This window comes from Palaemon carinicauda, chromosome 14 (genome assembly GCF_036898095.1).
Source record: "Palaemon carinicauda isolate YSFRI2023 chromosome 14, ASM3689809v2, whole genome shotgun sequence".
NCBI classification, from domain to species: Eukaryota; Metazoa; Arthropoda; class Malacostraca; order Decapoda; family Palaemonidae; genus Palaemon; species Palaemon carinicauda.
In genome coordinates, this window is record NC_090738.1 from 110,830,983 (window position 1) to 110,856,679 (window position 25,697).

The following is a 25,697-nucleotide window of genomic DNA, read 5'->3' on the forward strand; positions in this document are numbered from 1 at the left end:
TAAATTTCTGCTCTTAGACATTAATCTGTTCTTATGCATATAAAAACTTTTTGTCCTTTAAAATAGTGAATGTTCTCAGAGGAGCTGGTGGACAGCTGTTGAATTTGTTAATGAGGTAGTAAACAGGTGGCAAGCGTGGAAAAGTATCCTAGCCAACTTTCTTGTCAAGGCCTTGTCACTTGTGTCTTTGACCATGAGTACAGACATACTGTTGTGTCCCAAGTCTGTTAGTCTATATCTCTATCCTTTCAGTTAAATGGTTGATTACCATCTTTGTTCTTATTTTGGAGGTGAAGCAGAAAGCTGTTCATAAATGCTGGGGGAATGGTGGATACTATAACTGGTTTATGGCTAAAACGGCTGGAGAGTCCCCTCTCTCTTTATATCTTGTAGGTGACATGATTGTTTGCAATCATTCCCAGGTGCCGAGCTTAGAGCGTGTCAAGATCATTAGTATGTGTTAGCTTAGAGGAGGAAAAAGAAGGCTAAGAATACTTAGGCATATAAGCAACAACCAAGATAGTGCCGGAGAAGCTCTGTGGCACTTTTCTCTCCCCTTCAAGTTTGCAGGCAGCTTAAGCATCAGAAGTATACACCCCTGACTCGGGGAGTAGGTTTCAACATCTACATCAGTGAATTTTTCAGGGTTTGTTAGCGTGGGGGGGGTCTCCCAGTGAACGCTGACTCCAACATGCGTTGAAGCTATCCTGTTGCCATGCAGACTGCTGACAAAGAGTTTGACCTAAATAAGGCTAGTTTTTGAGGTAGGCCCTCTATATCTTTCCAAGAGAACGCTAGTTGCATAGGTTACATTGCCTCTGGTGTCCCCAGTGGTGACCCTAATAAAGTCAGTGAGTGTAAGGCCCCTGAAACTAGTTCTTGTTGGAACAGTTTCTCTGGTTACTCCTGGAGAGGAGCATTGCCATTGATGGTTGCATTGACCTCAGCACTTGTTTGCAGAGCCTGAAAAGTAGGGTAGTAAGAGAAAGAAGAGAATACTGTACACCCTTCTTCCAGCTCTTCCTTCACTACTTTTGATTCTGACACTTCTCTTCTCAAAAAATAAGTCCAGGAAGGCCAATCGTAAGAAGTCCTTTAGGACTCCTGACAATCTTGCCTCTCTTTCAGGAGAGATGGATGGCTCCTGCCCCCGTTGGGACTAAGGTCAAAGCCCCGTGGCCCGGTTAATCGGCATTGCTAGACCTGTAGCCAGGCTGATCAGAGATACATGGGTCCGTACATTTTTTCCATTGGTTAATGGTTGGAAGAACTTGGGCACCCTCCACCTTTTTGTAAATGGACATGCTAATAGTGCTCTTTTCTTTATTAGGATTACTTTTGTATATCAAATTGAGTAGAGGGCACTTCTCATGGACGATGTTGTACAGGGCCAGAGCCCTGTGTACATGAGCATGGACACGGCTTATTCCCTACCAAGATCAGCAAAGGAAACAGTACAAGGTACCTCTTCTGTGTCTTGTGTTGATTGTTACTGAAGATTACACTATCACCCAAAACCACCAGCCTAGTCTGTCATCAGCTTAATTACACTGTTGGTTCTATCCTTGAGCCCGACCGCTCATATTCATAGAGGAGAGGTAGATCTTAGCAGCCTGCTGAGGTCTTGTCCCATACTAGGGAAGAGGCCGCTCAGGATTTTCCTGTTCTTAAGCCTTCACACCTAACCCTGGTATCTACGAGAGCAGAAAATCCAGTTGTTCTTACTCAAAATAGAAACCATAGTCCTTTAACAAGGAGACGGTTGTTTTAGAATTATTTGATGAGAGGTCAAACGACTTTTGTAGGGAGCGGGTAAAAAAGTCCTGCTCCCCACCAGGCGGATTAGCCTCACTTTTGTTACGGGAGGGAGTCTGGATGTACCACTTGTTCCCTAATCAAACATTGTCATTTTATTTTTCATTCAGGAAGTGAATGCCTTTGGTTGTTAGTGATAGATGTGAATAAGCAAGAGATTCATACTTGCCAGGGGAAAAGTGGACGCTGCAACCTGTTACAAATAGCTGTAGATCCACACTCCCTCTGCTTCTTGTAGGGGATGTGATTGTTCACAATCATCTCCATGTGATGAGTGAAGGTCGTGGCCTACTTTGTAGTAACAGGCATATGCCCTGAAGGGTAAAAAGAGAGCTAATCCTTTGCCGGTGTCTTGGTAATGTCCAAAAACACAGCGAAGAGGTGTTTTGTTGCTTCAGTCTCCTCAGCTTGTGTGCCTGCTGCTGTCCCCCTTGTTTGGTATCCAGGGAATATGGATCTGCATCAGTGGGCCTTTCAGATTATGGTGGTGTGTGGGGTTATTTGGAATGTCTGCTGCACCCTTTTGAAAGCTGGAAGCTCTTCACCTGTCTTTGTGCAGACCGCAGATGTAAGAGTTTGTGCTACTCCTGTCGTCTCTGCTGGGATCTGTGCCAGGAATGTTTTCCACTATCATTGGCTCCTGATTACATTTTGGGCTCTATTTTTGCGAGAGAGCAGTTGTATTTGTGGGGGATTGAATCTCTGAAGCACCTTGCCACGCCCTTTACCCCACCTGGGTAGATGGGTGCTCAGACTGTTGCTGCCCCTGGGACATTGAACCTTGGCCCGGTGCTGATGGAGGCAGACAATCCCGTGCCAGAATGTTGCTTCTTGAAAGTCCATGCTCTCATCGCCGAGTACAATTGACTGAAGGGGGGGAGGCAACCTTGGCACCACCTTCAGGGAGAACCTGTTGTTTATCAGCACTTCAGTGCTCCTCAAATCTGGAGGCCATCCTTGGATATGCCTTGGTCGAATCTTGTGGATTTGGCCCTGGATTGAGTTGATCAGATGTGGATCTGAGAGCTCTCTCCAGTCCAGTTGGTCAAATAAGATCCTGGCCCCCCACCCCTTTCTCGGAGCAGCATAGGTTCTGTACGTCATAGAATGCTGCATCAGCATCCCTGCAGGTTAACCCGTTGGTGTGGGCACTGAGTGGGAGACTTTGGAGAGACTCAAGGCGGAAGGTACGTCCTTCTTGGACTCTTGAGTCGACAGCCATATAGTTGTGTGCTTTGGCCTTCCTCAATACTGTTTCTGAGCTTGACCAGTGGTCAGGGGCAGTACCATACTTTGCAAAGACAATGGGGTTATCAACCCGGGAGTCTTTGGAGAAGTATAAGTCTCTCGTGCTGTTGGGCAGTTAGGCAGTAACCTTCCTTGCACACCAATTAGCAAACCAGTTAGATAACTGGGTTTTCAAGAGATGGGATGCCTTGATTTCCCATTTCTCAAACCATGTTAGCCCCGAGGTAGCTTCGTTGCTAAATTCTTTACAAGACTACCTAATCTAGCTCACTGTCTCCTTCAAGGGCATGCAGGATTGGGGTCAAGGAAGGGCTTAGCGCCTGCTCCTTAGCCCTGATCTGCACCACCTACAACCTCCTCCTGGAAAGAGCCTGTGCATGCACAGTCTTTTAGAAAACCCCAACGTGGTTTCTCCAAGAAGGGTTCGAGGGAAACGCTGAGGCCAGTGTTCCCTCTCTACCACTCCCGGAGTAGGGAGATTCCCGTCTCTCCAGAGGGCAACTTAGCAAAGACACAGGTATTGAGTGTCCTTTGCGATGGTTACTTCCTGCCATCCAACATCACCAAAAGCCTTGTGGACAGATGTGGAAGAGATGTTGGAAAACTCGCCCGAAGTCGTTCAATATAAGTCTCCAGACTTTTACAGTCGGTTCTTCCTCATGGAGAATTCAACTGGGGGCTAAAAATTGATCATCGACCTCTCTCCCCTGAACAAGTTTATTCGACAAAGTTCAGGATGGAAACAGTGCAGTCTGTACAGGCTTCCATCAGAGAGAGAGGGAGTTCATGCTTCCGGTGAACCTGGAGGACACTTAATTTCAAGTACCTGTGCATCAGTTAGGTCAAAAGTACTCTTGCTGCTCCCTCTACTGTATGACAAACCAGTTCAAGACTCTCTGCTTCAGACTGTTTACAGCTCTCCAGGTGTTTACACAGGTGTTCATCGTGGTAGTGGATTGGGCTCACTCGAAAGGAATACGTTTGTTGATGGCTGATGTATCTTGACAATTGGCTGATCCTGGTCTCCTCAGAGAGACAGGTGCTAGTGAATTGAGATCGGATTATTGCATTTTGTCACAATCTGGTGATTGTAATGAATTGGGAGAAATTGAAACTCACACCCAAGCAGGGGTAGAAGTACTTGAGCATGCTGATAGACATGGCAGAAGTGAGTCTTTCCGCCAGAAAATCGTATCAGCAAGCTCAAGGAGGCTGTGTGCCTGGTATTGTTCAAGACAAAAGTACCGGATTAGTGCTGGCAATCTTCTCAGCCATCTTTCCATGTTGGAGAAGCTCGATCCACCCAGGTGAGGCACCATAGATCTCTTCATTCGTGTGTAAAGAATTAGTGGTCAGCTGACAAGGATCCCCCATTCTGTTACAGTGGAATAGGAGGCTTGGCCCAATCTTACCTGGTGGCTGAACGAGGAAAACCTCACCCTGGGAGTCTTACTGGACTCTCGTCTGAACATGCAATTATTGTTAGAGGCATTGAAGGAATGGTGGGGCACACACTTATGATCTGGTTGTCTTTGGTATCTGGTCACAAGATGAAATGCTTCGGCATATCAACATCCTTGAAATGCAAGCAGCCTTTCTAGTGCTGCAATCATTCCAAGGAAGTTTGAGGCAGCACTTGTTGCTATCGAAGAGCAATAATACCACTGTAGTGGCCCATGTCAAAAAGCGAGGGAGCACAGTCTCGCGCCCTCTCTGCAAGCTGACAAAGCAGATGCATGGTTGGGTAACGCTTTGTAACTTTCAGTAGGCCAGGTACTGAAGGCTGGGATTTGGAAGCGTCAAACTACTACCACAGCCTTTTACTTAATGTGAGTATATCTACAAGCCCTTTGACACCTTGATCCTGTGGGGACTGTGCAAGTAGTTGTGTGGCCAGCCCAACTCCTACATGGGACAGGAAGCATCATGGCTATGGTTATGTGTAGATGTAAGTGGAATGAATGGTAAAATAATTGTCTTTTCTCCTTTATTTTTTGTCCTTCCTCCTGGAGACAAAGCAGTTGAAACGTTACACTATGGATCTAATTTGATGCTGGTAAGTTACACTTTTGAGCTCCATTCTTCAATCCTAACAAGAAGGAGGATGATGAAATTTATACTACCCTTTGATCATAATACAGGTATATTATTGACCTAATATATTTCCCCATTTACTGGCCGGGCCCTATCAGGTCTTCTCATCCCTATGAAAGGCAGCTAGGAGATTGCTGGAGTCACTGCTTTGCTACCTTAGTGGACCAGGTTGTTTGACACTTAGAAAAATAACCCTACAGTTCAGTTCTAAGGAGACTTTCAACCCACCATGCTGTGTCTCCCTATTAAAAGATGGTTGCAAAATACAAGCAAATCAATTTTTATTTTCCTAACTATACAAATCTGAGTCTGTTAAGCTAACTTCCCTCCTCAACCATCCCTCTCGGTCCTAGGCTGAAAGGTCAGAAGCGAGGCTAATCCAGCTAGGGGACCTTCTCGCCCTCTCCCTCCACTGGTTGTTTAACCCCTCATTAAACAATTCTAATGACCATTTCCAGCTTGTTCTTTAAACAAATCTCCCCATTAAAGGAATTGTGTTTGAATAGTTAGGAAAAATACAAATTACTTTTTTAAGAATTTTATTTGGTGTGCTCCTATGTGAAAGTTCTTGCATTGGTGTTGTGACTATGGCATCAACTTCAAGTAAGAAAGACCTTGGTCATTGATCGACAATGGCACTCCTCAAGGGTTTAAGACCTTCTCTGGACCTGCCATGGCTAGACCTTGCTAGGATTGCCCTGGACAAAGTAGACAATCAAATTTGAGGATCTGAGACCTCTTGCATCCAGTTGGTCCAGGAAAATCCTGCCCACACACTTTTTTGAGACTGCAGACATTCTTCTTGCCTAAGTCTACTGCTCTATCACCTCTACCAGTAGACCTGTCAGTGTCCATGTGAGCTGGGACTTGGATCATAAGACACATCTGTCTTTGCCTCTGAGCCAGAGGCCATGAAGGCTTCTGCTATGGCCTGGAGTCTTGTGGCTAGCCCAGTAGATAGGTTTTGTGACATCCTCAACCATCCCTCTCAGTCCTAGGCTGAAAAGTTATAAGTGAGGCTAATCCAGCAGGAAGGGGCTTCTCACCCTCTCCCTCCACTGGTTGTTTAACGACTCATTAAACAATTCTAACCATCTCCAGCTTGTTCTGAAGCAATCTCCCCAATAAAGGACTTGTTTGAATAGCTAGGAAAAATACAAATTACTTTTTTAGAAATTCTATTTGGCATGCTGCTTTGTGGAACTTCTTGCATTGGTGTTGTGACCATGGCATCAATTTCAAGGAAGACCTTGGTCATTGATTGACATTTTGGCACCCCTCAAGGTTTGAGACCTTTTCTGGACCTGCCACAGCTAGACCTTGCTAGGATTGCCCTTGACAAAGCAACAATCAAATTTGAGGATCTGAGAACTCTTATATTCCAGTTGGTCCAGCAAAATCCTGCCCGACGCACTTTTTTGAGACAGCAGACATTCTACTTGCCTAAGTCTTATGCTCTATCACCTCGACACATCTGTCTTTGCCTCTGAGCCGGTGGCCATGAAGGCGTCAGCTATGGCCTGCAGTCTTGTGGCTAGTCCTGTGGTCAGGACATAGTTAATAAAGACGACAGTTATCACCTGTCAACTTCAGAGAAGCACAGGAAGCTCGGGCTATATAGTGGTAAAGCAATCACTTTTTTCTTGGCACATCAGTCAGCCAACTAGGTTTTGAAAAGAAAAGATGCTGTGATGTCCCAATTCCTAAAATAGGTTGGTCTAGAGGTGGCACTTGTGCTACAGAATGCACCAGTGCAGAAGTTCCCGTCTCTTCTGCCAACGAGTGCCGTTCAGGAGTTGGTGGAGCATTGAATGACTGTCATATACTTCGTAGGACTCCCAATTCCACAGCGCAATAGCTGTCAATAGCCCTGGCCCTTCAAAGGTGCTTGCACTTAAACCTTCAGGTTGTCATGGCCATCTCTAGACCCTAATTAGGATCAACTGCAACTTCTTCTCGAGGTGGCCCTGTGCATTCGCTTTTGTATAGTTATGAAAAATACAAATGACTTTTTTATGTTATAATTGTATTAAGATAAAAATTATGAATACAACCAAATTTTCTAAATTTATTTTCTCTAATGCTAAGCAATTGCTGTTAGTTAAAATTTGTAGTTGTTCCGTAACCGAAATACAAACCACGCTATTTACACAGGGTTTACCTTTTAGCGCAGCTGAAATGGCGAGCCATTAGAATTTAACGAGGGTGTATTACCCCCGCGCTAGTTAGCGGGGGGGTAGGGGAGTGGTAGCTAGCTACCCCTCCCCTCCCTCACACACAGATGAATGCTCACTTTCACTTTTGGCTCGGACTGTGACAGACGTCTCTGTCTTGGTCCTCTCTTGGCAGCCATTGTTTGTTTTGTCTTTACTTAATCGCTTACTTTTCATTTACTCAATATATATGTAAACATGTTTTCATGTTTATATACATATTTGAGTATAGAAATCAGTAAGTTTCCTTTTCAGATTTGTGTGTGTAGTGTACTTATCTACGTGGTGTCCTCGGCAGTTGGCCGCCACGGCGTTATGCGTGGCGATCGAGTTTGACTTATGTCTTTCTCTCTCTCTCTCTTGAGGTCGTTCACCCTTTTACTACGTGTTACTACGCCCTTGTAGCTTCCTTTCCGTGTGGGGGGGTTGCTACGCCGTACGTTTGTCTCAATTAGTTTATGAATCTAATTGTATTTGTTGATTTTTCAGCTTTGTAGAACGATTCCTTTCGGGGTTTTCGTTCTTTCCTTAGTGTTCATTCATTTTTAAATTACATAATTACATAGTTACATACTGTAATTATAATTGTTATAATTCTGTTTTGGTTACAGCTCTCCTTCCGTGAGTGTAAGTGGTTGTGAGGGCACGTGCCTGTTGTGTAATTCTTGTTTCCTTTCCCTCGGGATTCCTCTTCGGAGCCTTCCCGGGGAATGAATGTGTACTAATGTTTTTTTTTTGTTTTATTTTTTTACAGTTACCGATCTAGTTCGTTTCTGTAATATGGCAACGGTGTGAGCTGTCTTGTTGAGTCCTGGGAATTCGGCTGTTGCTGCCTCCCCCCTTGTGTTTTCGTCAGGGGCGTGTCTCCTTCTACTGGAAGTACTCCCGTGACGACGGACAGCTCTCCAGTTCATTTTAGAACTCTCGGGAGGCTTGCCTCCTTGGGCAGGTAACTTTCCTTCCGAGGGAAGTTTTTCCTGTCCAGGCTTGAGTTTTTCCCCTTATGGAGGGTTCTCCTCTTGCTTTTTTTTCGTGCGACTATGCTCTTGGTGCTGAGCGGTCACACCTGCAGTTTCGCTCAAGGGGCTGGGCAACTGCAGGAGCTCCTCTTCGGAGGATTGCTCCTTTTAGGTCACTGCCGACCAGTCTCTTCTACGAAGTGTTTCTCTTTCGTTCGCGAGAGAGTACACTCATAGAGACTCCTCTTCGGAGGTTTCTTCTGTTGCTGTTGCTGTTGGCCTCCCTCGCCGTAAGGCCCACCGTCCGCCTCGTCGTAAGGGCCTCTCATCTCCCTATAAGGGTGCTTGAGGCGCCTTTTTGAATCTCCGTTTGCAGCCTACAACTCCTTTTTCTCGATCTTCCGCCTTGGTGCAAATGGACAGCAGTCTGATCTCGTCTTCCGACGGGCAACGGTCTTCCCGACGGACAACGGTCTTCCCGACGGACAGCGGTCCTCCGACGGACAACGATCCCTTCGGGGAAAAGGGTTGCCTCCCACAGGGGTTCTTCCCTTGCGTGTCAGGGTTTCCCTGCGCGCCCTTCTGCTGTGTTCTCTCCTGCTCCTGCTCAGTGTTAACGCACAGGTGCTCTTCTGCTCATCAGCTCTCTCCTGTTCGTCAGCGCTTTCATGATGATCATCCCTGCTGTTCCTGTTGGTTCCTGTTACGCGCCCTGTGCGCCCACGTTCGCCCTCGCGATCTAGAACTTCGGTTCAGGTCGGGGTCAAGGACTCTCTTCTATACGCAGGCTTCCACGCGTAGCCTTCTGATCGTCAGCGATCATCAGCTCGCCAGCGATCACCTGTCTCTCGGCGATCTCCGGATCGCCCGCGTGTGTTACAGCCGGCACGCCAACGTTCTCCAACTCTTCTGAAGGAACATGGTTCGCCAGCTACTAGCTCACCTGCGGATGCTGATCGCCATCGCGCGACCCTCAACTGCGGATGTTGATCGCCATCGCGCGACCCTCAACTGCGGATGCTGATCGCCATCGCGCGACCCTCAACTGCGGATGCTGATCGCCATCGCGCGACCCTCTACTGCGGATGCTGATCGCCATCGCGCGACCCTCAACTGCGGATGCTGATCGCCATCGCGCGACCCTCAACTGCGGATGCTGATCGCCATCGCGCGACCCTCAACTGCGGATGCTGATCGCCATCGCGCGACCCTCAACTGCGGATGCTGATCGCCATCGCGCGACCCTCAACTGCGGATGCTGATCGCCATCGCGCGACCCTCAACTGCGGATGCTGATCGCCATCGCGCGACCCTCAACTGCGGATGCTGATCGCCATCGCGCGACCCTCAACTGCGGATGCTGATCGCCATCGCGCGACCCTCAACTGCGGATGCTGATCGCCATCGCGCGACCGCACACCTGCGGATGCTGATCGCCATCGCGCGACCCTGCGCATGCTGATAGCCATCGCGCGATCGCCCACCTGCAGAGGCTGCTCGCCATCGCGCGATCGCCCACCTGCAGAGGCTGCTCGCCATCGCGCTATCGCCCACCTGCAGAGGCTGCTCGCCATCGCGCGACCGCCCATCTGCGCATGCTGATCACCATCACGCGATCGCCCTCCTGCACATGCTGCTCGCGATCGCTCACCTTCGCATATTGCTCGCCAACGCACGATCGCTCACCTGCGCATGCTGCTCGACCATCGCGTCGGCATAACACAACGCGCCATCGCCAACCTGCGCGTTAGCGCTCACCAGCTCACCACCGATCGCTTGTTGATCCATATCGCCAGCGGTCTTCCTCGCCCACGCGGCAGCGCGTTTCCTCGCCATTGCGCTAACGCTTGCGTTCGCCGCCTCGGACTCGCGCTCATCCACCTGCCCACCCTCACGACCGCTCGCCCGCGCGACCGCGCGACCATTCGCCTGTGCGCCCACACGCCCACGTGCCTGCACGTCTACGCTCATGCGCGTCCGCGCCCATGCTCTCCAATGTTCGCCCATGCGCGAACCAACGCTTTTCCATCACGCGGACGGATGGTGTTCCGTTGCGCGAACCTACAGTGTTTCTTCCCACAAACGTCGGCTTATTTCTTGCAGTATCCATTGCTCGTCTATGGGTTATCGCTCGCCGACCACCAGCTCTCGCCCTTCCTACCACGCTCGCCCTCCTTCTGCGCTCCTTCGCTCACCTTCGTTTGCGTTACCGCGCATGGGCGCTTCCACGTTCGCCCACGCGAAAATCTTTTAATTACCGTCGCGCGAGCTCCAGGGCGATTGCGACCACGATTCCCAATGGGGTTTTCGCAGCATGGCCAGCCTGGCGAGTTCTTCTGGAGCGTATTTCCAGAACACGACCTCACCCCGTAAATGCAGAGCATGGCACTTGCAAGAATAGGAGAAACTTAAGGGAGATCTGAGCAACACTCCTCTTTCCTGAACCTGGTTAGCCCTTCCTCGTCATTCCCTGGAAGGATTTTTGGTGGGGGGGCTTTCCGTTCGAGATTTCTCCATCGGACAAGGGATGACTGCTTACCCCTTCCTCTGGGAGCTTACCAGGTTCTTTCCCTCCTCGGTTATGGCCCGAGGTTTGGTTCAAGGAAGCTACAGGAAGAGCATGGGTACTTTCCTCCTCTCGAGCTCAGGCACCTTGGCCTTTCGTCGTTAAGTATCTAACTTGCGGACAAGCTCGATGTTGTACCATCTGGACGCGCTGACTGAGGGCTTCCTTCGGGTGTCTCATCTGTGGAGGTCGACGACCTCAGACATCCTTCCATCCTTGAGAAGAGTTTGTTTGTGCCCAAGAACAGAGACTTAGACAGCGGCTGTGCGGAGGAAATCGACTTCCGTTTTCACTAATCCAAGGCGCTTTCTTCCAGACTCTGCAGGGCTCCAGCGCCCTTTTCTTTCAATCACGTCGGCCTAAGTTATCGGCTACGACAACTGGGACAAGGTGTCCAATTGCAGTTTCCTCCTGTCAGGAACAGATGGCACGGGAGACTCCCCCGGGGGTCATAGTCCTAAAAGGAGTTCACGAACTCTAGGATTGCAGGTTTTTCTCTGGGAGGATGCTTAAGGTTACTCATCCGAATGACAGCTTCCCGATGCCCATTCCCGCACAATCTCTATGATCAGCCAAGGATATCGTGCCTGTCGTCTCTGTCAGCAAATTCAGTGTCTCTGAACCTCTATGCCATAGCATCAGCAGAGTTGCCCGGTTGGGTAGAATGATCCATATCTTAGGCGAAGGTCTTCCTTAGGATCATCGACGGCTTCACCCCCGGCCTCCTCAGTCGATCCTTTCTTGTAAGAAAGGATCTGAGAGGGGATGTCCTTAGTCGACCTCTCAGCCCTGATCAAGTTTGTCGAACAAACTTCGGCCAGCGTAGACCAGCAGAATCGATCAGACTGGTAACGAGGCGACAGGACTCCTTAAACCCTGGATCGGAAGGACGGGTACTTTCAGTTTCCATTCCATCCATCTTCCAGGGTGCTCGTCGAATTCAGCCTAGACTGCAAGTATTCCTGCTTATGATGCAGTGTGGCTATCCCGCCGTGGCATAGCAGGTTTGTTTCCCCAGAGAACTCTCCCTGCCTTCCTCTTGGCCGCTCAGGTGCACTCGTCAAAGGAAAGGGGGGGGGGCATATTCCGGTCCAGGCCTATGGTCAAGACCTGAAGGATACCTCTCCATCATTCAGGCAGGCTTAGGGGCCTTAGTCTGGCCCCTCTTCAGATCCTACAGCTCCTGCCGAGTCGCCCCGTGCGCGTCGACTTCATGATTCTGGCGTATTCTAACCAGCAGGGGACGCATTTTCACACCTTCACATCTTGCAGTAGAGATACCGGGATGATTGAGATTCTCTCAATACCACCATCGGCTCTCTCATTCCAGGCAGGGGAATGTTCTCTCAGACTATCCGAGCAGAGCCTCGTAGAGAGAGTGTACCTGGGGGTCTTTGACCTTGGGTAACCAGCAAGTACTGGTCTGGGGGACCTGATCGCGACAGCTTGGAACCTCAAGCTTCCGCTATTCTTCCCCCCAGTCTCGGACCCCGAGACTCTGGCAAGATGCATTTCGGTGATGGGACAACTTCGACGCCTGCGTCTTCCCTCCCTTTTGTCTGTGGACAATGGGTCTCAACAAGACCAGGTTGTCTGTCAACCTTTCAATGGGAGAGCTCCACTGGGACTATGCGCAGAACGGTTTCTGGACCCTCTGCTTCCCCTGACGGAACTCCCGGGAGAGCTTCTCCCACGGCGCAGACTACTCAAGCAACCACACTGCGACATCTCTCCCAAACCAGGGCGTCGCTTCGGCTTCATGCCTGGAGACACTACGCCTCCTCCTCAAGAAGAGACAACCCGCTACAGTCGCGGTACGGAGGTTGTGTCATCTGCGATAGTCATCCACAGGGGTCTCCCAGGCAAAGTGAAGAGTCTAAGGTGGTTGGTGCCGTGGGAGATATACCTCTTCCCTTGAGGCCTCTTCTCCAGCAATAACGGTCTTATTGCCTTTCGGCGGGAGGAAACTCCTTTCCGCTCTCGGCAATGAAGCCTGTCGCTCAGCCTTTCCCTGACTTTCAGGCTTAAAGGAATAACTTTTTCCTGCCCGCTGGATCTATCCTCGCTCATGCGAAGCAACGATCGTCCCTGCCCTAGTCGGAGGAAGACCTCCAACTTGGAGCATGGCTCGGACTTTTAGTCCTTTAAGAGATCTTCTCAAGATCCTTTACGACAGGCCTCGGATTGTATTCCGCCTTGGGTCTCCTGCTCACTCTGGCCAGGGCCAGTGTGTAAGTAATCTTCTTGGTCTCTTACGACTCCCCCCTTTCTAAGGAAGAGGGGAAGGCAACATTCAGGCTCGCTCCTGAGTTGTTGGGTAGACTCAGAATCTGGGGGTCCCGGCCCTTCGGTCCGATTCATTCAAGATTTCGAGTCTCCATTCTGTATCTGATGTCCCAAGACCTTCTCATTCTTGCCAGTAAAGGAATCGAGAGGTTAGCGCTGGGAACAGCTGCAGTTTGTCCTCAGTTGCAGCCGATTTGGGAGCACAAGGAGGACATGGGGGAGAGTCACCAGTATACCTCTTCAGCCCGGACTCAAGGACATTCATCTCGACCTGTCTCCAGACCCTCCCCCGTCACGTCGCCCTACAGCACGATGTTGGATACATCGCAACGTCCCTCGCCTTCGAGTAATACTACTCTGTGACGCAGGTGCTACAAGCTGGAGTCTGGAAGCGTCTAATGACCTTCGCAGCCCGCTTCCTGCAGGGCGTGACCCACAGGAGTCTCGATACGTTTTCTATCGCTCGTGGTGGCTACACAACAGCTGGTCTAACCTCTTTTGGACAGGTAACAGAAGATTGAGGGCATTGTTATCAGGTTTTAGTCTGCATGAACGAAAGAAGTATGTCTGGCCCTTACTTCTTTCTTCATCATCCCCTCTACGGGGAAGCAGCATCCTGGTCTCTGCATAGCTGACCTCGAACCTCTGCAGGTAAACCATGCTTCCTTGTGTTCCGAGTATTGAGTCAATACTGTCGCGTCCCCCATACCCTGACGAGGTGGTATTGGGAACGTCCTAACCCAGAGTTCCTTCTGGAACTCCAGGTCAACTGCCTAGGACGGGTCACACTTCTTCCTTCACACACAAGCTTACGTAGGCCACATGGTTCCTTGCGAAGCAAGGAACTTGTGAGGTGCAGGGACTCCTTTTATCGAGTGCTACTCACTCGGATTCTGAGTCCCCGGGTAAAGCTAAAGCCAGTATGGCTGGGGACTTTCCACCCTACCTAAGGGGTAAGTCACCCTGTGTAAATAGCTTAGTTTGTATTTCGGTTACGGAACAAATGACAAATTCGAAGATAATTTGTATTTTTCCTAACCATACAAACCTTAGCTATTTACACACATTTGCCCGTCAGCCCTGTCCCCCAAGACAAGTCCTACCTCTAAGTGAAAGTGAGCATTCATCTGTGTGTGAGGGAGGGGAGGGGTAGCTAGCTACCACTCCCCTACCCCCCCCCCGCTAACTAGCGCGGGGGTAATACACCCTCGTTAAATTCTAATGGCTCGCCATTTCAGCTGCGCTAAAAGGTAAACCCTGTTTAAATAGCTAAGGTTTGTATGGTTAGGAAAAATACAAATTATCTTCGAATTTGTCATATTCCGATACAGTACAAGTAATATTTTTTTTAAGAGATAGAAAAATACTGTTTATGGATTTGATTCCTGAAAATATTAAGGATCAATACCCTTTTTTTGGAAGTTCATACAACAGAGGATGCCACAACTTTTTGGAAATATGTGATGAATGCAGATTGGCACTGCATTTACAGTTTACAATCCGCCCTCCTAATTCGCAGTGGTTAGGTAACAGACACATGGGTGAAGACAGAGAGTTCGGGAATACTTGCTGCGCTAGATTGGGATTACTCTTAACCCTACCAACTTGCTCCCCACTGCCTACTTGCGGTTGACTAACACACTAAGTACTGCCTAATATTGTTTTTACTTTGTTTCTATCACAGTATAAGTACAGTATTGTGTAAATGAAAAAAAAAAAAACATTTCAGTAAGTGTAAAGTACAGTTTGTAACACTAGACTATAGTAGTAGTCATCGGGACATAACAAAAAACACTGTTTTTCATCTAATATAACATATACTGATACTGTAGTCTACACAGTATTACTGTGATATATGTTGGAGATCCTGGGCTTACAGCATTCTGCTTTTCCAACTAGGGTTGTAGCTAAGGAAGTACATACATACATATACCAAGGCCCTTCCCCCAATTTTGGGGGGATAGCTGACATCAACAAACAAAACATAAACAAAAAGGGGATCTCTACTCTCTACGTTCCTCCCAGCCTGACAAGGGACTCTACCGAGTTCAGCTGGTACTGCTACTGCCTAAGGAAGTAATAATAATAGTAATAATACAGTACTATCACTATAGCTACTGTACTGTAATTGTAAACTGTTTTGGTTTGGATTACTCTCGCTGTTTGACAACTCATCACACATACAGCCTACATTTACCGTACATAAGTACAGTAGTAATTTATGTACAATACTGTACAGTATAGTTAATGAATAAATGAACTAAGTGTACATATAATATTTTATGCAAAGACTACTAACTATTATCCTACAAAGTTCGACTTAATCTTGAAGCATGACGAAACTCCCGATGCATCGTCTCCTGCGCAGTACTGTAGGGAATCACACATCTATAGAACATTACCTGGTAAATATAAATACTCTACAGGAGTGTATACTACTGTGTAGAAATATATAACTTTTTTTATATCAAAACATGATTCTACTCAAAAAGACAGAAGCAGGAGATGCACACGCGAGGAGAAACGATGCAAGACTGAAGCCGAGTCGGCAAAAGATGGGATGTTGTGCTGAGCGGAGAGGGAAGTGGCGCAAAGCATCCTGGGTGCTAAGGAGCTCGGTTTGTTTAAAATTGTCGCACCATGAAATTATTTCTTGCAAACCCGCGAACATGTGATTTATTTATTTAATAGGTTATACGGTTCTCTGTGTCACGAAAGATCAAAATTATAAAGAAAGAACCCATGGATATGGAGGGCTGAGGGTAATACTAAATGAAATGCTTATCTGATTGAGCTGAATATTATTAAAAATTTACATTTGAAATTAGTTCCTGAGTAACATTTGAATTATAAGCACATGCAAAATTAAATAAAAGTTCAACACTCTAAAAGACTTGAGATGGATCTTGGGTAAAATTCAACTTTTTTTTTTTTTTCAAAAGAGAAATATTAAGTTCCATAATAATCATTTAGCCTTTTACATATATTAATCAGACCAATATTCTTATGTAATTTTTAAATACAGCCTGTATGCGTATTCATTGTTTGCTTCTTTACTGTACTAGGCATGCTAAATCAGTTTTATTTCCATTTGCTGAATTCAGGGATATTTTCGTTAACTGATGATTTCATTTCTCTTCCCAGTATACTTAATAGGAAGGAAAGAACTTCAGAAACAAGAGGAAGATTGTCTAAATAGCATCAGAAACCTTCGAAAGAGACATTTAGCAAACGCCAAGGAAAACTGAAAATAACGTTGAAATGGTTGACACTAAGTGTTGACAATAGCCGTGAATGACATTAGTAACTGAGATTCTCCATTGTGATATGAGCATTTTATATGGAATTTGATGCCATTGTATATGGTGCCTTAGCTGAAGAAACCCTTTATTTTTGTAAAAACAGGCTGTGCAAGCATTCAGTAGTTTGCCTATTTTACTAAAGATGGATACTAAAGTCATGCTACTATATTATTGCCAACTTTATGCTGAATAAATAAGACATTTAACCCTAATTGTATTTTCATCTCTAAAACTCTTACCTTATTGCTATGCTACTTCACTTCTCGATTAAAACAAAATCTTCTGACCATTGAGAAATAGTCTTAGCTACTTGATAATTGGTATCATAATGCTGTTATCACAATCATTCTAAATCCACATCATATGTTGTTGAGCGACTGAAGTCTGTTAAAAACCTAGTCAGCACTAGCACTAATTATTTTACCAATTTTCTATGGCAGCCTTCATTTATTCTATTACTGTACAGTAAATAGTAAATTGATAACCACCAAACCTATTCTGACCTCTTATGGTATTTCAGTAGGACCTGATCTTGACTGAAAAATTTGATATTCTGAAATTGTGGAAGGTAACAGCTTGGATGTCCAATTAGAAAGAACTAGGAGAATGCCATTCAGTGCAACTTTACTCAATGTTTGACTGCCTGGAAAACAGACTATTTTTATAAAATATCTTCACTTGCACCATGTGAATGAATTTATACGTAACAATAAGAAATATCACTAGTCATTTAGGTATTCTTGTTTCAATTTAGAGACCTCAGTATATTAAGAATTACATTGGAAATTCAACTTTCCATGAGATCTCCAAGTCACTAACTTAGCCTTTTAAAGTTTTTTTTTTTTTCATTTAATTCAGGAAAGACAAATTTTTAAAAATAAAAACATGATCATGGTCTTTGACTGTTAGCCATACTAATAGCATTCCATGAATAATAATTAAATACAATAGATTTATATAATGGTACTTCTATATGTATTTTAATACATGTCTGATTTGTCATAAATGTGTTTTATTCTGCAGAAACTTATGTTGTAGGTAGTATCAACTGTATCACCTGTTAGGGTCATCTGCACATTTTAAATAATAGTAGTGAAGTTATCATTTTCTTGAAAATCATTTAAAAAAAAGAGCTGGTCCAAGTAAACAAACTTATCAGTAATTGTACTTTTCTGAAATTTTTCCTATTGTTAAATATAAAATTTCAAGCTAGTTTTTCTAAGAGTTATCCCAGAGTTACACTTTTTTTAAATGCTATTATTACATTACAAGAGCCTAACAATATGTTTAGGAAATGTTAGTAACCCTGACTAGATATCATTTATTTGTTCCTACACGAATACAAACTTTTGTCCTGTAATAGGAATAGGAATTCAGCATAGTTGTAACTGCCGTTAAAACTTAACAAGGTAATTATAATACTGGGATGGGTGGCAGTCGGCAAAACTAGCACTTTTGACCTCGCTACAAGTAATTCACACTCTTGCTGCTTCTCAAATTTTGGCAGTTTTAACCTTTGCTTTTCCTTTCCAGAATAAATGGATAAGAGTGCAGGCATGCAGTTGTGTCTTGGTAAACATGGATAAATTAAATGAAATTGGAATTTTGTTGATGAAATTTTCTCAACACTAAATACAAATCCTTTCGTTTTTATTAGTGATATACTTTTGGCAAAGCTGGAAGACTAGCCATAAAACTTTTAGGAAGGTGTAACTAAGCAACTTCTGGTTAGCAGGGGGTAGTAGCAGCTACGCCGCTAACACACACATACCAGTGTTGCTCATCACTTTTATCTTTTGGCTCAGCTGAAAGCGGACGTTGTGTGTCTTACCCTCCCAATTCTGACTGCCATTTGACTAACGCTGTTTTGATTTTCTCTTTAAGGTGTGACTGCTTTTCTTCTTAGGTTATCATGCGGACATGTGCAGCACCTGAGGGGTGTAAATGTGGCACCTTCATGTCCTCGGTCAAGGATGACACACACACACACACACACACACACACACACACACACACACACACACACACACACACACACACACACACCCCGTTGTTGTGTCCAGCCTGCTGATGGCGGTCTTGTACACAGGACGACAACTGCGAGGAATGCTGGGAGTAGTCATCCTCCCAGTGGGAGAGATTTGGACGGCAGCATAAGTAGTAGTCTAAGAGGGATTTCCCCCAAAGTTGAAGAAACCTCGGACTACTTCTTTAACTCCTTGATCCCTTCCCCAAAGCTACTGCTCGCTTAGTTTCCTCCAGGGACCGATTGAACAGGAGTGTTGACCAATTAACCCCAGGACAACCTTTGGGTTCAAGGACGTTGTCGCATCCTCTAGCGGCCACCTTTTCCCTCGGGGAGGGGGGAGGATTCCTTCTCAATTTATGATCTTTTATTACAGATTTGGCCTTTGCTTGGTGTTGCTGGTCCCGTCGAAGGAAGGCCTTGTCGAGCTGCTGCAGCTGGGAGCAGAGAGGAAGCAAACCCCGTCTTTTTCAGAGCTGGAGTTCAATCCCTTCCGAGGGGCTCCAAAGGTTTTGTGCCAGAGGAGTTCCCCGTTTCTGCTGTCATCGATGTTCTGCATAGCATCCTGCTTTTCCAACTAGGGTTGTAGCTCAGCATTTAATAATAATAATAATAGGCGCGAGTTCTCCACCTTTGCCTGCCACCAAAGACTGTGCTTCCCCTTGTTCTGAGTTCACTCAGCCTGCGTAGGGGAGCAAGGTCCAAAACATGTTCCTGTTACTCTGGGTAGTCACCTTTCCCATTTGCAGGTGAGGTCCTCCCCTGAGTGGTTCCCGCCACGTGGTTCGTCAGGTCGTTGCACTGCCTCGCCTAGCCCTTCAGAGCATGACTCCTACAGAGGCTGCTCACCTCTTGCGAGTTAGATGCGTGCCATTGTCTCTCCGGCCTGTTGCTGTGTCCGAGTCTAGGAGTGCTCGCCGTTCCCCTAGGGGAGCCTACATGCCTTCGTCTCCCGAGCTCAGACCGCACATCCTAGCGCTCACCCTCACTCTACAGCAGAAGGTACACCCATGATGACCCTCGCGATCAACATTCTCCTCGTTATTGGTCCAAGAGCTCGCCAGCGCGTGATCTGCCATCTTCACACGTCTTCGAGTGACCAGTCTCCCGTGCACTTTTACTCTTTATGCAACCCTGATGCACATTGTCAGCAAGATCGAGACCTCCCATCTACTCGTGAGTGCGCTTCTGCGTGTCGTTCTTCACCAGATAATCGCTACGCTCCCAGACAGTCCATATGTGATCGTGAGCCTCTTCATTGTCTTGAGCGCGATCTACAGCACGCACGCGTGACCACCCTCCTACGAGCACGACCTACAGTATACATGTGATTGCTATACCCTGCGCCCGATCACTATTCCATGTGTGAATGCCCTTCTGAGCGCCTTCTCCATGATCACATAGATCAGCACGCGAGCCAGCTCCTATGATGCGCCCTCACCGAGGTATGCTAGATCAGTATGTGAGGCCATGCCAGTTCCAACACAGCCAGATAAGTGACCTCTCTCCTCTCTTTTTCTGGTACCTAAACCAGCAACACCCAGGAGGCATTCTCTACCTTGTAGCCTCCCCAGTGAGAAGTCCTTCCCATTTCAATCTTTCGAGAATGAGGTTCCGCGGTTTGACACGTTGGTGAAGGCGGTGAGTTTGGCTATTTTGGGAGCTGCTCCTTCTAGTAAACAGCTGGCAGTGACACACCAGCATGCTCAAGATCCCCCTTGAGAAGACAGTCTCTTCAAGAACTACGATCTGACCCCAGACGTGTTTTGAGAGCTGCTCCTTCTAGTAAACAGCTGGCAGTGACCTACACCAGCATGCTCAAGATCCCCCTTGAGAAGACAGTCTCTTCAAGAACTACGATCTGACCCCAGATGTAGACCTACGATGCCACAGCCTTCCTGGGACCTACCATGTTGGATGATCGTCTCCTCAAGAAAATGGTGTACCTATGGGAACAGCAGGGTCAGTCCAGCAGGACTTTTCACTTGTGCAAATGACCCCTGTTCTGACTATAAAGAATAAGAGGAGACAGAGGAACCCTACTCCTCCCCGGGGAGACACCCTTCACCCCATACAAGCCGGAGTTTGTGATCTACGGAGATCTCTTTAACGTCCACCTATCGCCTCTTTCCCAACGAGATTGTGCTGCCTGAGCAGCATGCCACACCCAAGAGTGCGGACCAGTCACCGTCAGCACCTTTTCCTAGAGACGACCCAGATTCCAGTGGACACAGGGAGGACTTTAGACCTTCACTGATCGAGGAGTTCCTTACTCCCTGGAGGGAGAGCAGAGACTCAAAGACGGACCCCAAGCACAGCGCGACCAGATCTTCCAGGCAAATTCGTGGTACCCTCTTCTGCAGCAGCGGTAACATCGGCAAGATATGCCTTCCTCCTCCAGACATGATTCCGATATGACCCACCTCGAGATACTACAATTAAGAGCTCGTGGGTGGACAAGGATCAGAACTCCAAAATTGAGGACTAGCTTCCTAGGGCTGCTAGTGCTAGATACACCGATGTGTAAGGGTCACAACCATGGGCTGCAGTCCTTTCGGCAAAGGCCCATTTTTTTCCAATTCAGTGAACAGCCACCAAACAATCCGGTGCCATACGCCTGAATCTGGTGAAAACTGGAGCCACATTGTCTTGATATGGTGATATTTTGCGCAAGTTAGCACGAAGAGGAGCTTTTAACACTTGTTGGAGAACTGGAAATGTTACTCCTCTATGTAAGTGTGTTTGTGGTAGTTCAAGTCCCACTGATTACCGCCCAATTTCCATAACTCCCATATTATCTAAAGTTTTTTAACGTCTTCTGGCAAAACGTCTTAATAGGTTTGCTGAAGGTAATCATCTACTCCCTAGTTTGCAATTTGGTTTTCGTAAAGGCCTTGGAGCATGTGATGCCCTTCTTACAATCTCCAATGCTGTGCAAAAATCCCTGGATTGTGGTCAGGAAGTTCGTATGATTGGCCTTGATTTTAATGCGGCCTTTGACCGTGTTAATCATGAGGCCCTTGTTTTCAAACTCAAACAGTTGGGAGTGGGTGGGTCGTTTTTTAGCATTATTATTGATTTTTTAAGTAATAGATCTCAAGGAGTAGTTGTTGATGGGCACCATAGTGAGTATAGGAATGTGATATCCAGTGTTCCTCAGGGTAGTGTTCTTGGCCCATTACTTTTCATACTACATACACATGACATGTGGTTTGGCCTAGAAAACAAGCTTGTTGCATATGCAGATGATGCTACTCTCTTTGCATCAATTCCATCCCCTGAATGTAAATCTGGGGTTGGTGAATCCCTTAATAGAGATTTAGCTAAAATTAGTGCATGGTGCAAATTATGGGGTATGAAGTTGAATCCTAACAAAACTCAAAAGTATGCTTGTAAGTAGGTCAAGGACGATGGCTCCTCAACATCCGGATCTCAGTATTGATAATGTTTCTTTAAATTTGTATGACTCTTTTAAAATTTTAGGTATGATTATTGACAGCAAATTTACTTTTGAGAAACACATTAGGTTAGTGTCTTTTTCAATTGCACAAACAATTGGCTTTTTGAGAAAGTCTTACAAGATTTTCGGTGATCAATCTATTCTGAAGAAGTGTTTTTATTCTTTCATTCTACCTTGTTTTGAGTATTGTTCTCTGTCTGGTGATCACCTGCTGATTCTCATCTTAATTTGTTGGACAGAAACTTACGGTCTATTAAATTTCTTATTCCTGATCTAGATATTAATCTTTGGCACTGTCGTTCAATTAGTTCATTATGCATGTTGCATAAGATTTTTCATAACTCTGACCATCCTTTACATTCAGATCTCCCTGGACAATTCTATCCTGTTTGTAATACTAGGCAGGCAGTTAATTCTAATAGCCAAGCCTTCTCCATCATGAGGCTCAATACTACACAGTATTATAGAAGTTTTATTCCAGCTGTTACCAAGTTGTGGAATGATCTTCCTAATCGGGTAGTTGAATCAGTAGAACTTCAAAAGTTCAAAGTTGGAGCAAATATTTTTATGTTGACCAGGCTGACATGAGTCTTTTTATAGTTTATATATGACATATCTGTTTTGACGCTGTTATTGTTTTTAGAATGATATATATATTGTTAATTTATTCTCATCATTTATTTATTTCCTTATTTCCTTTCCTCACTGGGCTATTTTTCCCTGTTGGAGCCCTTGGGCTTATAGCATCTTGCTTTTCCAACTAGGGTTGTAGCTTGGCTAGTAATAATAATAATAATAATAAACACCGTGTTTGGCACGAACCGTGGGCGTTTGGCTGGAACGCAGAAGACTTCTGGGTATGACATGAGGAGGTGGGCGTAGGCATCCGTAGGTGCGCTGATGTGGAGAGTGAGGTCGGAGGGGTGGGTTGAAGAGGTGTGGACCAGTAAGAATATGCGTTGACTACCCATCAGTGAGCGACATCAACCAGGAGGTGGTAATGCAAGAGGAAATCCGCACCAAGGATTGGCAATGTGACGTCAGCAATGAGAAACTTCGTGATATTTCACGCTTCCGAACCATCATGAGAGGTACTCGTTAATGTAGGTGGGGATCACAGATCTGTTGGCAGCTACCAGGCACATTTAAACAGACTACGTCATGTCCTGGAGTGTAGCTTTTGCAGAAGAGTACGGCAGGCACCCGCGTCTACCAAAAATCGCAAGCCCATACCTGCATCATGTAAAAAGAAAAGATTAGTGACAGGGGAGGCCACCACCCCTGGCAATGGCTTATTTACAGGTGTTTTGGCCGCAGACAACCGTTAGAACATTTTTCTCAGGAGCCCCGAATCTGAGTGGTAGTAGCATAACTGCAGCTGATGGGTGTCGGTCAATAGCTGTAGAGGTCATTAGTTGGAGCATGAGCGAGTGGTGGGTGGCTTTGTTGCCACTCCAGCACATCACGCGGTGGCCATCTATGTCCTACCGCATTCACATCGGCTTTGGTCGATGTTGAATAGTTGTCATCTTCGTCAGGAGTTGAGGCATTGATGGAGATCTTGAAGTTGGTGAAGTGGCTGTCCATAAGGGTGTCAACTTTGGTCAACAGACCCTTCATGAGCAAAATATGGACATCGGGTATGGAAGCACATACAGATTCGGATAAGCATCGTACCCATGGGGCAAGAAGTAAGTTCACCTTACGAGGAGAGCCGTCTGTGGCAGGTTGCAGGCGAGCGATATTGGTCCTTTCCCTGAGGGCGAGCGATATTGGTCCTTTCCCTGAGGGCAAGCGATGCTTTTTGGTCCCCCATGGTAGTTGAGAGGGCTGAAAAAGTTTGGTTATCCGGGCAGCTGGTGATGGCGAGTACTGCTCCAGGAGGTATTTCTTAAGGGCATCTTACGCTATTGGGGTGTCCCCTTCCTCGCAAAGGCAATTGGATATTTCCAGGTAAGTGTCCTTGGACATTGCTGCAAGAACATAGTCTGCTTTGGTACTTGACTGCGTAATGCCCTTGAAACTGGACTAAAGCATGCTGGAACCAGACGAATGCTTCTTCGCTGGTAAAGGGCGGCAGTTTCATTGAGGCGAGGCGACGTGTGCCGAAGAGGCAGGTTCGAGGGGTGGCAATGTAACAGTAAGACCCAGCAGTGAGGGAGAGGGAGTGGTCACTCCACTGGTCACCAATGTGCGTGCAAGCAGTTAGGTTGTAACCAAGAGGTGAGGTGAAGGCAACTTTACTTTATTAAACAATCCTACAGCGACTTGCAAGGAAGAACGTCACATAAATTCAAACATGATAAGGCATGAGCTAGCATGATAACGCAGGTCGGTCTATAAATAGTGAAGGGAAGACCTAGTGATAAGATAAAATATCAAAACCGTTGCAGTGTACAAGCGTGTATGAAACACTTGCGATACAAAGATCTTAGGGAACAAGTCTGCCTCCGAGAAAGTCTCAAAAAAGTCCAATTGTGGCGGTAGAGGAAGTAAAGGTAGCAGTTGAGGCTGCTTCCACTAGGGAGGGCAATCCTCCCACTTTCTCACCAGTGGGAAGATGCCTGCAAATCTGGTAACAGAGGTGGCTGCAGCACGGGACCCAACCCTAGACAGTCTGTGATTCGTTAGGGGTATCGCGTCCCATTCACACAATATCTCCCTCCATTGACTCGGAATCCAGTTCCATCGAGCTCATACACGAAGGTATCCAGGAAGAAGCTGGACCTCCGAGGACGAAGTCCAGACCATGTTGGAAAAGGGTGCTCTCCAAGAGGTCATTGACGGATCCCCAGGCTTCTTTAGTCGACTCTTCTTGTGAAAAAGGCGCCTGGTTTGTTCTACAATCTCCGTTCAGCATGGAGACAGCAGACACAGTCAGATGAGCTGTAAGACTGCAGGACTTCATGTGCACACTGGATCTCAAAGACATACTTCCAGATCCCAGTCCATCCGTCATCAAGGAAGTATCTAAGGATCATTCACAACAACAGGCAATACCAGTTCAAGGTACTGTGCTTCAGTCTTTCGACAGCACCTCACATTTTCACGAGAGTTATCACCTTAGTGTCAACCTGGGCCAACAGAATGGGTATCCATCTCCTAAGATACCTAGACAACTGGCTTATTCTAGCAGACTCGGTGGCAACCCTTCTTCTGGAACGAGACGAACTCCTAACATTTTGCCAACATCTGGGGATTGTGGTAAATCTCGAAGTCATCCTTGCTTCCTTCTCAGAGACTGGTATACCTAGGCATGATCATCAACACCAGCCTGCAGAAAGTCCTCCCATCAAATACCAGAATCCAGAGGCTGAGGATGGTGTTTCTGAGATGCTCTCCCAGCTCAGCATTGGTTACATCATAGGTCATCTAAAATTCCTGGTCCGTCTAGTTCACAACAGCTGCTTCTTAATACAATCTCTTCAGTGGCAGCTAAAATCCAGGTGGCTTCAGCAAAAGGACTCCCCGGATACGCTGGCCCCTGGGGACTCGAGCAGCGTACGGACCTGAGGTGGTGGATGGCAGAAGAGGATCTCCACTGAGTGGTCGACCTTTTTTGTTCCTCCCCCGGAATTGATGCTCTTTTCAGATGTGTCAAAAGAAGGGTGGGCAGCCCACACTCAGCACCACATGGCCTCTGGGCTCTGGTCAGAGTCTGAAAGGTACCACCATATATATCGCTTGGATGTGAGGGCAGCCTTCCTAGCGGGTAACTCAGTGGTGCT

The 25,697-nt window shown here is 46.6% G+C and overlaps 1 protein-coding gene across 5 annotated transcripts in view; it reads left to right on the forward strand.

Annotated features, from left to right (window-relative positions):
- The window catches only part of LOC137653612 (TBC1 domain family member 31-like), a 125,485-nt gene extending 108,834 nt beyond the window's left edge, over positions 1 to 16,651 (forward strand). For all 5 annotated transcript variants that reach the window (XM_068387163.1, XM_068387162.1, XM_068387160.1 and 2 more), the window contains exon 17: positions 16,326 to 16,651. In XM_068387163.1, the coding sequence (XP_068243264.1) occupies positions 16,326 to 16,429 (104 nt within the window). In that variant the 3' untranslated portion in view covers positions 16,430 to 16,651. The remainder of the gene's footprint in view (positions 1 to 16,325) is intronic.
- The last annotated feature ends 9,046 nt before the right edge of the window (positions 16,652 to 25,697 follow it).